The following is a 16329-nucleotide window of genomic DNA, read 5'->3' as shown; positions in this document are numbered from 1 at the left end:
GAAAACAAAAAAACAAAAACGAACGGCGTTGATAATCCTTCAGAATGAAAAGCAGACACTCCTCAAGCAATCCGTTTTAAACAGGAGGATCCACAAGAACGATTTGTCTTCAAATGGCGAGCAGCCCGTCGTCTCGGAGCTCTAAAAGGAGACCAATAGGACCACAGCACTGAATATCTTCCCCCGTATTCAATGACGTATCAACAGCGGCCCTCAGAGGATTTTCACAGTAATACGCCTTCATATTTATTAACCGTCAACATATTTATTACAGGCTTTTAAACTATTGTTGTTGTTTATGCTGCATGGTATAAATAAACAACAAAATATTTGATTGAACAACATACTAATTAAATTAATTACCATTCGACTTATTCTTTGTCACATGATATAATTGAACGTTTTATTTTGAAAATTATAAATTGCATGTACAAGAAAGATCCGGCTTGGATAGGAAAACTCAAAAAAAGGCAAAACTTTAAGGAAAATTAAACTTTTACTTTAGCAATAATGCAGAAATCATATTTATTTAGAAAATAATATCAATGTAATATTCTGACATGGAAACAATTTATGATTAGTGATTTGAGCTGTTGTAATTTAATTGTTACTTAAAATTAAGTCTCAGGAAGATTAGATAAAACATTTGGGTAATTTAACGTGGTGGAATTATTCAGTCCCAAATTATGTACATAATTTGGGACTGAATTTTATTTTGGTGTTTGATGAAGTTATTTATTTGTACATAAATGCCAGCTGTAGATTCCCTATGACAAGATATGAGTTGAGTTACTTCTGTTTACTTTCAGCACAGCACAGCACAGCACAGCATAACATTCAGCACCATGGACAGTAGTTGACATTAGTGTGTCGGTGTGTGTGTGTGCGTGTGTGTGTGTGTGTGTGTGTGTGTGTGTGTGTATGTGTGTGTGATTGGTTTAAATTTAAAACACTTATCAGAATAATTACTCACAAAGTGTTTAAGACCAGTTGTTGTTAAACCAGGTGCATGGACTTCATGCTGGTTAGTGAGGACTATATTAAAAAAAAAAATACTAATTTGATGATTAATCATGGACATTCATTCAATTAGATGGTGTGTTTTTTTTTATTATATATATATATATATTTTTTACTTGTTTACCTTAAAATGTACTAATAGTTATTGTGTATGTTAAATGTATGGGAAATTAAACATGAATAATGATGAATAACACTTACCACATCTTATTTAAAGTTTGGAGTGTGTTGTTTATGTGAAAATATTTTCTTTAATGTTGTCCATAAATGTAATCAGATTCTTAAAAATGTCTCTGTTTTAAAATAGGGTAAGGACCCATTTGATACCATAACTTGTATTCAGGCTTTTAATATGACAAACAAAGTTATATTATATCATATTATTATATTGTATTTTACTATTGCCGTTGTGAAAAACAAAGAGGAGCTATTCACTGAGCACAATGATGCCGAGTGAGATGTTTTCTATGGTGCTGAAATAATTTAGTTGTTTTGTGGAATGAACTTCGTATGACTCAATTCCAGTAAAGAAATGTAAATACACCACCAAAATGAAACAGCAAAACTACTAACACGTATATTAAGAATGCACATACTGTACATAACCTCCTGCACCACTGAACATCTGCACAAAAAAAATGAGTAACACAAGTTACAGTCACAGTAAGACTTTGGGATCTAATAAATATATCAGTATATCAATAATATCTACTTCAAAACAATGCATGAAACATCATTTGATATTCCAGCATCCATATTGTTTGCCACGCACACATTGCCTTAAGGCCTACATTAGGAGGGCGAGACACAGAAACAGGTCAAAGTGCACATCAGTACACAGGTGTTGCAATCAAACGTTACTGTTTTCATTTTTAAGAACAATGTCCAACAAAAAAGTTGATTTTACAAAGCATAGGAGAAAGATAAAAATGATACACTGTTTACTTCTTGAAAGTTGACAAACTCAAAAGGTCAACAACATCTAAAATGAAGGGATATATATTGTACCCTATCTACAGTATGATCAGAGTTAAGTTTTCCAAAGCAGTAGCGAGTATGCATGAAAGCTGATAGTTATCAAACACAAAAAAATAGAGAAATAGTGGAGAAACATGTGAATAGTTATGAAACATTAAAAACAAAGCAGTCTTCATTGCCTAAAATAAAACCAGACTATGTCTCGAAAAGATGAAATTGTATGACTTTGGGATTGACAGTGAAATATAGGCACACATTTAATACTGGAAGAGTGGAACTAACCTTTAATATTCTTTATTATAAAGCTGATTAAGACAGTTTATGACAAGTGAGGATCCACTCACATTTACACAAAAACACTTTGATTATTTATGCCAAGTAAAGTGCCAATGATTGTCACACACACTAGGTGCGGTGAAATGATCCTCTGCATTTGACCCATCCCCACAGGGGAGCAGTGAGCAGCAGCGGTGGCCGCGCCCGGGAATCATTTGGTGATTTAACCCCCAATTCCAACCGTTAATGCTGAGTGCCAAGTAGGGAGGTTTTGTGTCCAATTGTTATAGACTTTGGTATGACTCGGTCGGGGTTTGAACTCACGACCTACCGATCTAAGGGCGGACACTCTAACCACAAGGCCACTGAGCAGGTGGACTAAAAGACTGATGCTAAAACAAATCCAGACATAATGCAAAGATTATTTAAAGAATAATCAAGAAAACACAACAGGTGGATTATAATAAAGTCCAAGTTAGAGTGACCTGGCAAGTAAAAGAAGCAGAAGCTTCAAGTTGATCAAGGTGAGCAAGTGATCATATTGTAACCTCAAGATGGTAGTGTAAGTTTAAAAAAACCCCAAAAGAGAGAAAAAATGGTGAAATATTTCACTCACCAAAGTTGACGTCTGTGAAAAGTTTCCTGACATCTGCTTGGTCACATGTGGTGTATCAGCATCAGCTCCATCCACACTCACTAAACTTTGACTCATGGCTTGCATATTCTTCATGTCACCTTTCCTGGAGTCGGTGGTCCTGCACACCTCGTAATTGTACACGTGTTGGAGAGTCCCTGTCCCCAAAGTGTCTGAGTAACGTGGTGGATAATATGGAATGACAGGGAGGTTGGAGTGGTACAGGACGCGAGACTGTCTCCACCTGTACACTTTGACTGATATGATGAGCAGCAAGCAGGTGATGAAGAGGAAGGAGACTACAGCCAAAGCCAAGACTAAGTAAAAAGTCAGCTTGTCATTGTACTCCTTGTCGTGCATGCTAAAGTCAGTGAACTCTGACAGCACTTCAGGGAAGCTGTCCGCCACCGCCACGTTAACAATGACTGTAGCTGAACGAGAGGGCTGCCCGTTGTCCTCCACTAGAACACTCAGTCTTTGTTTGACAGCATCTTTATCAGTGACTTGGCGGACAGTTCTTATTTCTCCATTGTGTAGGCCCACTTCAAACAGCGCCCTGTCTGTGGCTTTGTGCACTTTATAGGAGAGCCAGGCGTTCTGTCCAGAGTCCACATCAACAGCCACCACTTTAGTCACCAGGTAGCCCACATCTGCTGAACGAGGCACCATTTCAGCCAGCACCGAGCCGCCCGTCTGGACCGGGTACAGGACCTGGGGGGCGTTGTCGTTCTGGTCCTGGATTAGGACGCGAACGCTCACGTTGCTGCTGAGAGGAGGAGAACCTCCATCCTGAGCTCTGACCACCAAGTCCAGTTGTTTAATTTGCTCATAATCAAACGATCGAACTGCACTGAGAGTACCAGTTTCAGAATTTAAAGAAACATAAGTAGAAACGTGACTGCCACTTATCTGTGTGTCCTCTAAAAGATAAGATATTCTCGCGTTTTGATTCCAATCAGCATCTCTAGCAGTGACAGCAAATATGGAAATGCCGGGAGAATTATTCTCTGAGACATAAGCAGAATAAATGTTTTTATCAAATAATGGTGCATTGTCATTAATGTCTGAGATTCTAAGATGTAACTTTGTTGAGGTAGAAAGAGGGGGCGTTCCAAGATCAGTGGCTGTTATTGTTATGTTATATTCTGGGACAGACTCTCTATCAAAGTACTGATCTGAAATCAAATTGTAATAATTTGTTAGAGAGTTCTCCAATTTAAAAGGTAGTTTTCCATCTATTGAACATGTTATTTGTCCATTTCTGTCAGAATCTGTATCCTTTATGTTAAGAACTGCTATTGTTGTACCAGGAGGCGAATCCTCAGAAAGAGGGCTGGAGAATGATTTTACATTAATAATTGGAGCATTGTCATTTACATCAATTACATCAAATATAACTTTACTTGTTCCAGTAAGCCCACCTTGATCCTTTGCTTCCACCCTCACTTCATATTTTCTGTCCTTTTCATAATCTATTTGACCGGACACATAAATTGTGCCTGTTTTTTCATCAATATTAAATATATCTGCTGCACTTTCTTTCTTTTTGGACAAACTATAAGTAATGTGCCCATTTGAACCACTGTCAGCATCTGTAGCATTTACAGTAATTATACTAGTTCCTTTCACTGCATTTTCCATTACAGCTGCTTTATATTCTGATTGGTTAAACACAGGCCGGTTGTCATTTGCATCTAACACATTTATTTCTATATTTACAGTACCAGACCTCTGTGGTGTTCCTCCATCCACTGCAATTAATTTTAAAGACAAACGGGGACGTTGCTCTCTGTCTAAAGGCTTCTGGAGCACCATTTCAACATATTTGCTGCCATCTGGATTTGCATGCTGATTCAGAATAAAATTATTGTTTGGTGACAAAATGTAATTCTGCAATGCGTTTTGTCCTACATCTTCATCCTCTGCACTTTTCAGAGGAAACTGCACTCCAACTAAAGTAGATTCACTTATTTCAAATATGAGAGCTTTATCATTATTTGCAAAGATGGGAGCATGATCGTTTATATCCAAAACCTCAACAATGATTCTGTGCAATTCAATCGGGTTTTCTAAAATGACCTCAAAGCTGAAGCTACATGGCGTCACATCTCCACAAAGCTGCTCCCGGTCTATTCTGTCGTTAACGACGAGAAGCCCTTTGTCTGTCTTCAGCTCGGTGTACTGGATGTTGTCTTCTGTCAAAATGCGGGCCCGCCCTGAACGCAGCCTTTTCACATCCAAGCCAAGATCTTGCGCCACATTACCGATCACTGAGCCTTTCTTCATCTCCTCTGGGATAGAATAACGAATCTGACCACCTACCGTGGTGACCAAATGAAGAAAGAACATGAGCGATCCTATTTGCCATCCGCCTCCGTTCAACAACCTCCATTTTGCGCATGAAAAAGAGAAACATCCATGAGCGCGCATGGTGAAAAAAATAAAAGAAGTGCGATGATTTCCTCTGGTAAATAATCCTTTTCCTGTTTACATAAACCACTTCGATGTTAACGTGCAAAATGCAAAGCATAGAAGAGTCCTCTATCGGTTGCCCTCAACGCCAACAAAAGAGAGAAATGCTCCTCCAATGCCTCGTCATTTGGAGGGAGGACAGCATGACGACGACGCAGATACAATTATTTGTAGGCCAATAGCGTCCCTTGGAGTCCAAAACATGGAAGGACGAGCAGAATAAAAGTACTAATACAAGCCAATAGTCCGTCAATGTTGTGCAATGTCTATATTCATATAATAATTAATGCACAACATTTAGGAGTCTAACTGAAAACGAAAGAGTCACTTAAATCATGAGACAACAATTGTAAACTCAAAATAAAGGAACACATCAAAATCCATGTTGAAATGGAAGGATAATTGCCTCCCATCAAGGTTGAAGTGGAATTAAAAATGCACAAAAATTCATTGAAAGTGGATTTGAAACTATAAGTGCCATAGACAGTAAAATAAAATAAAATAAAAATATATCCAACAATATATTTTCAGAATAGGAGTAATGTATGAGATGATTCCTGCATGCAAAGTTGTTTTATTTTCCTATTTGTTGACAGTTGTTAAATCATTATGGACATATTCAAATCGTTATCATCGTTAGTCATTATTGTTGTTTTTTTGTTTAACTTAAATCACAATATAAAATAAAACATTGTATTAAAACACCAATAATGCTGACATAACTTGCGTACACTCTACAGGTAATTAATCTTTGAAAACAGCTATACTGTAAAAGCTCAACATGAATAAAAACAAATTATATATATAAGAGTTATTGTGACAATGATGTAGTGTAATAATGTACTAAATTATTATTTTTGACTTGAGGGTGTAAATTAGATCATTTATAAAAATTTCCATGCAGCATAAAATAAAGTATTACATTAAATTAATATAATTTTATATTAGATCTGTTGATATTTAAATTATATATTTATTACAATACAAATCAAAATACAAGTGATACAAACCATTTAGCTTTAATAAAGTGCAGTAATCTACCTTGAAAAATATATACATTCTGGGATGTTTCAATAGCAGTTTTTATGCAGAAAGTCGGGGTCAGTATTGTAATTTATTTCAAAGCAATTAAAGAGAAATGTAACTAAACGTTATTCTTCTCCATTGGAAGACAGATTAGGACGGATGAGTATCAAATCACATTAACACACACAAACTTGGATTATAAATGCCAAGTAGATTAAAACAAAAGTCCAGCCATAATGTTATGGTTCTCCAAACAATGATCAAGAAAACACAACAAGAGTATTCTGATAAGGTCATATAAAATGACCTGACAAGTCAGAAAAAAAGCCTTAATGTTGTTAAAGGAAGCAGAAGCTTCAAGTTGTAAAGTGACAATACTGTAACCTCTTGACAGCAGTGTAAGTTTTAAACCACACAAATATAGAATGAATGGTGAAATATTTGACTCACCAAAGTTGACATCTGTGAAAAGTTTCCTGACATCTGCTTGGTCACATGTGGTGTATCAGCATCAGCTCCATCCACACTCACTAAACTTTGACTCATGGCTTGCATATTCTTCATGTCACTTTTCCTGGAGTCGGTGGTCCTGCACACCTCGTAATTGTACACGTGTTGGAGAGTCCCTGTCCCCAAAGTGTCTGAGTAACGTGGTGGATAATATGGAATGACAGGGAGGTTGGAGTGGTAGAGGACGCGAGACTGTCTCCACCTGTACACTTTGACTGATATGATGAGCAGCAAGCAGGTGATGAAGAGGAAGGAGACTACAGCCAAAGCCAAGACTAAGTAAAAAGTCAGCTTGTCATTGTACTCCTTGTCGTGCATGCTAAAGTCAGTGAACTCTGACAGCACTTCAGGGAAGCTGTCCGCCACCGCCACGTTAACAATGACTGTAGCTGAACGAGAGGGCTGCCCGTTGTCCTCCACTAGAACACTCAGTCTTTGTTTGACAGCATCTTTATCAGTGACTTGGCGGACAGTTCTTATTTCTCCATTGTGTAGGCCCACTTCAAACAGCGCCCTGTCTGTGGCTTTGTGCACTTTATAGGAGAGCCAGGCGTTCTGTCCAGAGTCCACATCAACAGCCACCACTTTAGTCACCAGGTAGCCCACATCTGCTGAACGAGGCACCATTTCAGCCAGCACCGAGCCGCCCGTCTGGACCGGGTACAGGACCTGGGGGGCGTTGTCATTCTGGTCCTGGATCAGGATGTGAACTGTGGCTACAGAACTTAGAGGAGGGGAGCCGGCATCACGGGCCGTAACGTTAAAGTCAAATGATTTAATTTGTTCGTAATCAAAAGATCGGACTGCGTGGATGACACCGTTCTCTGCGTTGACTGAGACAAAAGAAGACACAGCTACTCCATTAACTTCTTTCTCCTCCAGGAAGTAAGACACTCGAGCGTTCTGGCCCCAGTCTGCATCACTAGCACTGACAGTAAACACAGAAAAACCAGGAGAGTTGTTCTCTGGTACATTCTTACTGTATTCTGACTGATGGAATTTGGGCGGGCTGTCATTCACGTCAGATATTTTAACGTTGATGGTTTTACTACTAGACAGAGGAGGAGAGCCTTGGTCAGACACTGTTATGGTAACATTATATTCAGAAACACTTTCTCTGTCTAAGAAGTTTTCTGTAACAATGGTGAAGTATTCTGTTAACGAAGACTCAATTTTGAAAGGGACGTCAGAATTAATGGAGCACTTGACAACACCGTTGCTATCAGAGTCTTCATCATTCACGTTAAAAACAGCTACAGTTGTACCTGGGGGAGAATCCTCAGGTATGGACTGAGAAAATGACATAAGTTCTATTGTAGGGACATTGTCATTCTCATCAATTATGTTAACTATAACTTTACATGTGTCTGCATAGCCTTCATGATCACTAGCTTGGACATTTAATTGATAGCTCTTAGATTTTTCAAAATCGATTTTGCCTGTTACTTTGATACCTCCCGTTCTGACATTTACATGAAAAAGTTGTTTTGCCTCCACCGTCACATGCGGAGTCGAATACGTGACGTCACCATTGAGGCCTGCATCAGCGTCATTTGCACTAACAGTAGTAATCAACGTTCCTTCAGGTGAATTTTCTGGAACATCTACCTTATAAACAGGCTGGCTACACACAGGTGTGTTATCGTTGGCATCCAGCACAGTGATTTGAATTCTCACCGTCCCTGATCTATGTGGCTCACCTCCATCTGAAGCAATCAACATGAGAGTGTGAGTCTCCTCTTCCTCTCTGTCTAAAGGCTTCTCTAAAACCATTTCTATAACCTTCATTCCGTCCGGCTGGCTTTGTATTTCTAATTTAAAATTATCTGAAGGTTTTAGTGCGTATTTCTGAATATCATTAATACCAACATCAGTGTCGTCTGCATTAGCAAGAGAGAATCGGGTGCCCACTGCAGCATTTTCTGTAATTTTTAAATTAATTTCATGCTGAGGGAAAGAGGGACTATTATCATTAATATCTATAACTTCCACTGTTACACGATAAAGCTGGATTGGATTTTCTAAAATGATGTCAAAAGTAAAGCTGCAGGGCGTCGTCTTTCCACAAAGCTCTTCTCGGTCGATGCGCTCTTTAATAACAAGTGTGCCTTTGTCTCGCTTTAAATCAACATACTGCCGGCCTCCTTTTGCAATAATACGAGCTTTACCTGCTACTAGTCTGGCCACATCCAAGCCCAAATCTCTGGCAATGTTTCCAACAAAAGAGCCTTCTGCCTGCTCCTCCGGTATGGAATAGCGAGCCTGTCCACTCACTGAGCTCAGCTCGCAGAGACAAAGAATGACAAACAGTGAGCGCCATCGGCCTCTGACTGCGTTTATCCACGTACAATCCATCTTCAAATACAAAAAACGGCGTCAAAAATCATTCCAAATAAAAGAAGGCACTCAGTCAAACAATAAATCCAAAACAAACAGGAGGATCCACAATAATTATTCCTCTTCTAATGGCGAGCAGACCGTCGTCTTTCTCAGCAGTGAAGCTCTAAAAGGAGACCAATAGGACCACAGCACTGAATATTGTCTCTCTTATTCAATGACGTATCAACAGCGGCCCTCAGAGCATTTTCACAGTAATACACCTTCATATTTATTAACCGTCAAAAACATTTAATACAGACGTTAAATTGATTAGGACTTCATTAGCTGGCAAACATAGACAATTAAAATGCCTAACATAACGAAATATGTATTACATCAATTCACTTTAGACCCATATGTTGTCATGTGGTCATATTAGAACTTTTATTTTGAAATTACAAATAACATGAAAAAAAGGAAATTCAATCGGTAAGGAAATTTCAAGAAAGGCATACGTTTGTAAAAAATTAAAAGAATTAACTTTAAAAATAAAGCATAATAATGTTAATATATATTTTTTTATTATATTAGTTTCATTTTCTGACATGCAAGATGGACATATATAATACGTGTATTTTTTATTCAGTGATTTTATCATGTTGCATTTTGTCTATTAGTTAAATCAATGTCCCAGTAAGATTATAATCAAAATTGGTAAACATAATACAATTTGGTGTATTAATAAGTCCTAAATTCCGTATATTGTATATTCATGATCAGTATTTTTATTTTGGTGTTTGAGTAAGTTATCTCTTCACACGTGCATAGTTGTAGATTTAGTTCTAGACGTGTTTGAGTTGAGTTACTTCCAGTCACTAGCAATTCAGCACCATGGACAGTGGTGATTATTAGTGCAACAATAACTCATTTAAAACTCTAAACGTTGGGAGAGAATTGTGAAAAAATAACACAATACAATTTAATTATTTAACATTAAACAGAAACAAGTGACACTAATAAATAAATACAATAATTAGGCTGTACAACAAATACATAATAAGACAGCCAGGAAGTGTTAATCTTGGCAACGTGAGTTGTTTTCAACTTCATACAGTATGGTTAATTACAGGGCATTTTGCATGTGTGGGCGCGTGCGTGTGTGTGTGTGTGTAATGTGAATTGAAGTAAAGATAATTATATTTATATAGCACTTTTCTCTAGTGACTCAAAGCGCTATCACTTAGTGAAACCAACTATCAAAGTTACATTTAAACCAGTGTGGGTGGCACTGGGAGCAAGTGGGTAAACTATCTTGCCCAAGGACGCAACATCAGTGACAAGGATGGCGGAAGCGGGGATCGAACCTGGAACCCTCAAGTGGCTGGCACTGCCGCTGTACCAACCGAGCAGTTGTGTGTGTGTGTGTGTGTTTAAAACAATTAGCAGTTTAACAAATACTCAAGACGTTTAAGACCAGGATATGACAAACTGACATGCATGGACTCAATGGTGATTTTGGGGACTGCATACACATTAATTAATTAATTGATAATCCTCAGTGGGAATGTTTTTCATAAAATAAAAAGGTGCTATTATAATTAATTCACCTTAAAGTTTATTAGTAGATGTCTATGTCACTTTTGAGGGAAAAGAAACATGTTAATTATTTGTTAAACACACTGAATGTAACGTTATACATTCTGTTGTTCTTGTGAATATTTTTGGGGGAAAGGAGGTCCATAACTTTCATCAGATTCTTAAAACAGTCGGTGTTTCAAGAGGTAAGGAATCAATTGTTTATCACAAATAATTGTATTCTCACTTTTGATAGGAAAAGAAGTTGGCATATTTGAATATTGACATTGTGAAGAACAGAGGAGCTGTTTATACTGAACACAATGTGGGACGTGAGATGCTTTCTGTGGTGTGAAAGTTAGTGTGTGGAATTAAACAGCTCCAACTCCATTCCAGCAAAGACATATAGAACAACCAGCAGAATTAAAAAACAAAACTACCTATAATTATATTAGGAATGCACATGTAACCTCCTGTACCGCTTGAACCACTGCACAAACAGAACAACTGCACCAACAAACGACTAACGCATGTTACAGCCAGGGTAAGACTTTATGATCAAATAAAATATATAGCAATATACTCGATAGTCTTAGCAAAATCATGAAACATTTGATTTACAAAACATCTATATTATGTACAAAGCATCTGTGCACACGATTTGTTAATGGCCCACATTAGGGGAGTGTTACCAGATTTCAACGGGTTGAAGTTAAACTCAGTGCACAGGTGATAGTTAGTACTGACAATTTTTATTTGATTTCCAACTAAACAATGTCAAAAACCCCAAACTAATATATTTTACAAAGCAGAAGAGAAAAATACAAAAAATATATATACACTGTTCAATTGAAAGTTGACAAACTTACAAACTCAACAGCTTGTACAATATTTGGTCATACATATATTGTATATTATATAATATATGGTCAGAGTTCAGGTAAATGTCAACTAGGAGTCATGAGCATACATTAAAGCTAATAACGTTATTAAACAAAGACAGAGAGAAAGTGTGGAGAAAGGTGAAAAGGTATGAATAGCTAAAAGAAAGACAGTCTGTATTGCCTAAAATGATGCAAAACCAGACCACGTGGCTAAACGATGAAATTTCATGATTTCAATATACTAGACAGTGAAATATATGTACACAAAAAAGGAGCTTTGATTAAAAATGTAATGCAGTTTAAAACCCTGAAGCTAAAAAAATTCCAGTCAAAGTGTGTGATATGAATTTTTCAACAATGATAAAAAAAGTGTCAAACAACAGGAGTCTAGTAAGACCGTATAAGAGTAACATGGCAAGTCTACTATAATGTTCCTAAATAACTCTGTAGAAACCAAATCTTCAAGCTGCAAATTGATTTTATTATAACCTCTTGCGAGCTGTGTAAGTTTTAAAAATAGAGTAAAAGGTGAAATGTTTGACTCACCAAAGTTGACATCTGTGAAAAGTTTCCTGACATCTGCTTGGTCACATGTGGTGTATCAGCATCAGCTCCATCCACACTCACTAAACTTTGACTCATGGCTTGCATATTCTTCATGTCACCTTTCCTGGAGTCGGTGGTCCTGCACACCTCGTAATTGTACACGTGTTGGAGAGTCCCTGTCCCCAAAGTGTCTGAGTAACGTGGTGGATAATATGGAATGACAGGGAGGTTGGAGTGGTACAGGACGCGAGACTGTCTCCACCTGTACACTTTGACTGATATGATGAGCAGCAAGCAGGTGATGAAGAGGAAGGAGACTACAGCCAAAGCCAAGACTAAGTAAAAAGTCAGCTTGTCATTGTACTCCTTGTCGTGCATGCTAAAGTCAGTGAACTCTGACAGCACTTCAGGGAAGCTGTCCGCCACCGCCACGTTAACAATGACTGTAGCTGAACGAGAGGGCTGCCCGTTGTCCTCCACTAGAACACTCAGTCTTTGTTTGACAGCATCTTTATCAGTGACTTGGCGGACAGTTCTTATTTCTCCATTGTGTAGGCCCACTTCAAACAGCGCCCTGTCTGTGGCTTTGTGCACTTTATAGGAGAGCCAGGCGTTCTGTCCAGAGTCCACATCAACAGCCACCACTTTAGTCACCAGGTAGCCCACATCTGCTGAACGAGGCACCATTTCAGCCAGCACCGAGCCGCCCGTCTGGACCGGGTACAGGACCTGGGGGGCGTTGTCGTTCTGGTCCTGGATTATCATGCGAACGCTCACGTTGCTGCTGAGAGGAGGAGAACCTCCATCCTGAGCTCTGACAGTAAACACCAGTTCTTTAATTTGTTCATAGTCGTATGAGCGAACTGCACTAATGACTCCACTTTCTGCATTAACGGACACAAATTCAGTAACTGGAGTTCCTCCGATTTCACACTCCTCCAACATGTAAGAAACACGAGCGTTCTGGTTTTCATCAGGGTCTTTAGCACTAACTTTTAGCACAGAAACACCTGGATGGTTATTTTCTGCAACACTTGCAGTATATAAGCTGACCGGGAACACAGGAGCATTGTCATTCACGTCTGAAACCTTCAAATTAAAAGTCATTTTACTCGACAGAGGAGGTGAGCCAGAATCTGATGCAACAACAGTGATGTTAAATTCTGGCACACTTTCACGATCTAAGTCAGCATCAGTAAGTAATGCAAAATAATTTCTCACATTGGATTTAATTCTAAATGGAACGCGGCCCTCAATGGCACACCTGACGTGGCCATTTTCTCCAGAATCTAGGTCTTTAACATTAATGATACCAATAGTGGTACCAGCTGGGGAGTCTTCTGACACAGGACTAGTGAAGGACATCACATTTATGACTGGAACATTATCATTTAAATCTATTACTTCTATTTCCACTTTAGCCGACTCTGTCAGTCCTCCTTGATCTTTAGCTTCAACCATGAACTCTATTTTTTTTTCTTTTTCATAATCTATTGGTTTTGCTACAGTTATACATCCTGTTTCCTCATTTATATGAAATGTATCTTCTATTTCTGCATTTGATTTTGAAAAAGAGTATGTAACTTTTGCATTTGATCCACTATCTGCGTCAGTTGCATTCACAGTTAGAACGTGAGTGCCTTTTACTGCATTTTCAACCACTTTAACTTTATAAGTCGTTTGGTCAAAAACAGGAACATTATCATTTGCATCTATTATGTTAATATTTATATTTACTGTACCTGATCTCTGTGGATTTCCACCATCCACAGCCACTAATTTTAAAGAAAGTCGGGGTTGTTCTTCTCTGTCTAATCCTTTCTGCAGCACCATTTCTGCATATTTACTGCCTCCAGGACTGACGTGTTCCTTTAAAACAAAATGATCACTCGGAGTTAAAATGTAGCTCTGCAGACCGTTTGCACCCACATCAGCATCATGTGCACTTTCCAGAACAAAACGGGAGCCAAGAGCAGCTGACTCGCTTATTTCAAATTGCAAATGATTATTTTTAAAGGCGGGGGCGTTGTCATTGACGTCCAACACTTCGATGGTCACAGGGTGTAATTCCATGGGGTTTTCCAGTAAAATCTCAAAGGTGAAGCTGCACGGCGTCACGTCTCCACAAAGCTGCTCTCGATCTATCCTCTCATGGACGACCAGAAGCCCTTTGTCCGTCCTCAGCTCCGTGTACTGGACGTTCTCCCCCGTCACGATGCGGGCACGCCCAGAACGGAGTCTTTTTAGATCCAAACCGAGATCTTGGGCCACATTACCGACAAGTGAGCCTTTTTTCATCTCCTCTGGGATCGAATAGCGGATTTGTGCCTCCGTTCCGTTTAGGAAAAAACACAAAAAGACAAAGAAAGAGGCCGCCCCTCGCCAAAAACAACGGCATCTTCTTTCTCCACTGCAAATGTCATCGTTGGACTCCATGTGAAAAAAAAAATAATAAAATGACTCTAAACAATAAATATTTAGGCTATTTTCAGCCAGAAGCATTGATCAGTGACGATGTTATTTAGCTCAGTTGTTGTTCATACGAGCTCTCTTCCATAAATGCCAGTGACAGAGAAAGACGCTGCACTGCATCACGTAACTATCACATTCATTTCCCATGCAATAGCGTCCCTTAGAGGCTGAAATGTGAAATTGTTCCAGCTCCACCAAAATCATCAAGACAACAAATGTTCCTGCACACACTATGTGCTCCTAAATGTTGTAATAGTAATTAAAAATAACCGTAGGCCATACAAATACAACACTTTCTGTTTTGTCTTTAGGATGTTTTATTTATAGAAATATATATATGCAATCAATACAACTGAGTGATAGATGCATAGTAAGAGTAACAATGCTTATTAATGTAATACAACTAGTATAAGAAGCTTAGTACAAGATGACTTTTTTTTTTTCTTTCCTCAGCTGCATTTCAGCACCATGGACAGAGACCGAGAAACTTCATTGTTAACTTCGTACCAAGCAATATAATAAGTACAAACAAAGTTTCCTTACTGTTTAAGGTTATTATATATTACATTCTAATTAAAGAGACATCATGGATAGGTCAACAGCAGACGCACATTGATAAAGCACTGAGATGTTCACATTGTCCTACTGTAAGTGGCCCTAAACAAAAACATTGGCAACTAAATATCCACTGTTAAACACTGGCTTAAGAAACTGATGAATATTTTCCTCCACAATACAAAATGAATGACATATAAATACAAAAGCAATAACAACATTGGATAAGTCAACATAACCAAAAGAGGAGAGTCACATTCAATATTGATGCATTTATTTGAGACTGACATCAATCTGAGGATCCACACAAGATCTTATTTTGTTGGGTAGCAGAATAAAAGCAAGTGTCCTTACAAATGGGGGACTTGAAATGATAAAACAATGGACAAGAACCTTCTTCAAACATACAATATGTGTCCTGCATTATATCAATAAAATACACTGAAGGCAATTTTAGAAGGCCTAATGATTAAGAACAAGATTATGTGTGCAGAATTGTTGATATACAATTATCTCTTAAAATAAACCTACAGTTGTGCTCATATTGCAAAATGTGTTATTTGCTGTCCATTTCCCACAGCATATTAACAATATTACAAATAATTTTCTTTCACTCATATTTAATTGCAGAGTGAAGACATCAAGCGGTTTTGTTTGCTCTTTTTAGATCATATTTACAAAATACATTACCTAAATGACTCCTAGAGCATATTCTCTGGAGGTTTTGGCCTGATAACACACACACACATTGACACAAACAGGTTTACATGGATATTAAAGGTAACCATATTCACCTGTGATTTGTTTGTTTGTAAGTAATGTGTGTGTATAAAAGGCCAGTGCAGTTTCTGGGCTCCTAATAGACCACTGCATGTTTCAACCAATGCAGCACCAGTTATTCCAGTTCATGCGGAAAGAAAGCACACCATTAACTGACCTGTGGGAGACGGTGCTGTAGTTGAACTACATTACATACAACAGCAAGGAAATTACACAAACAGATATCCAGAGAATTGAGAAAGCCAATCAGTATCGTTCAAATTCTAACTTAGAAGTGGAAAT

At 38.2% G+C, this 16329-nt stretch overlaps 3 protein-coding genes across 3 annotated transcripts; all 3 read right to left on the bottom strand.

Annotated features, from left to right (window-relative positions):
* Positions 1–109: 109 nt before the first annotated feature.
* On the bottom strand, positions 110–5489 carry LOC133648133 (protocadherin gamma-A12-like). The gene is made up of 2 exons (XM_062043914.1): positions 2887–5489; positions 110–141 (listed from the first exon to the last, which is right to left on the bottom strand). Exons 1-2 carry the CDS (start codon positions 5336–5338, stop codon positions 110–112), a joined length of 2484 nt encoding a protein of 827 aa, XP_061899898.1. The 5' UTR covers positions 5339–5489.
* A 1322-nt stretch (positions 5490–6811) lies between these two features.
* Positions 6812–9271, bottom strand: LOC133648132 (protocadherin beta-16-like). The gene has a single exon (XM_062043913.1). The coding sequence runs from the start codon at positions 9269–9271 to the stop codon at positions 6812–6814; it is 2460 nt and encodes an 819-aa protein (XP_061899897.1).
* A 2933-nt stretch (positions 9272–12204) lies between these two features.
* On the bottom strand, positions 12205–14676 carry LOC133648131 (protocadherin beta-11-like). The gene has a single exon (XM_062043912.1). It carries the CDS (start codon positions 14674–14676, stop codon positions 12205–12207), a length of 2472 nt encoding a protein of 823 aa, XP_061899896.1.
* Positions 14677–16329: the final 1653 nt, after the last annotated feature.

The sequence above is a fragment of the Entelurus aequoreus genome, linkage group LG04, assembly GCF_033978785.1.
Source record: "Entelurus aequoreus isolate RoL-2023_Sb linkage group LG04, RoL_Eaeq_v1.1, whole genome shotgun sequence".
NCBI classification, from domain to species: Eukaryota; Metazoa; Chordata; class Actinopteri; order Syngnathiformes; family Syngnathidae; genus Entelurus; species Entelurus aequoreus.
The sequence above is the reverse complement of the archived record's forward strand: the minus strand, read 5'-3'. Positions and strand labels throughout refer to the sequence as shown.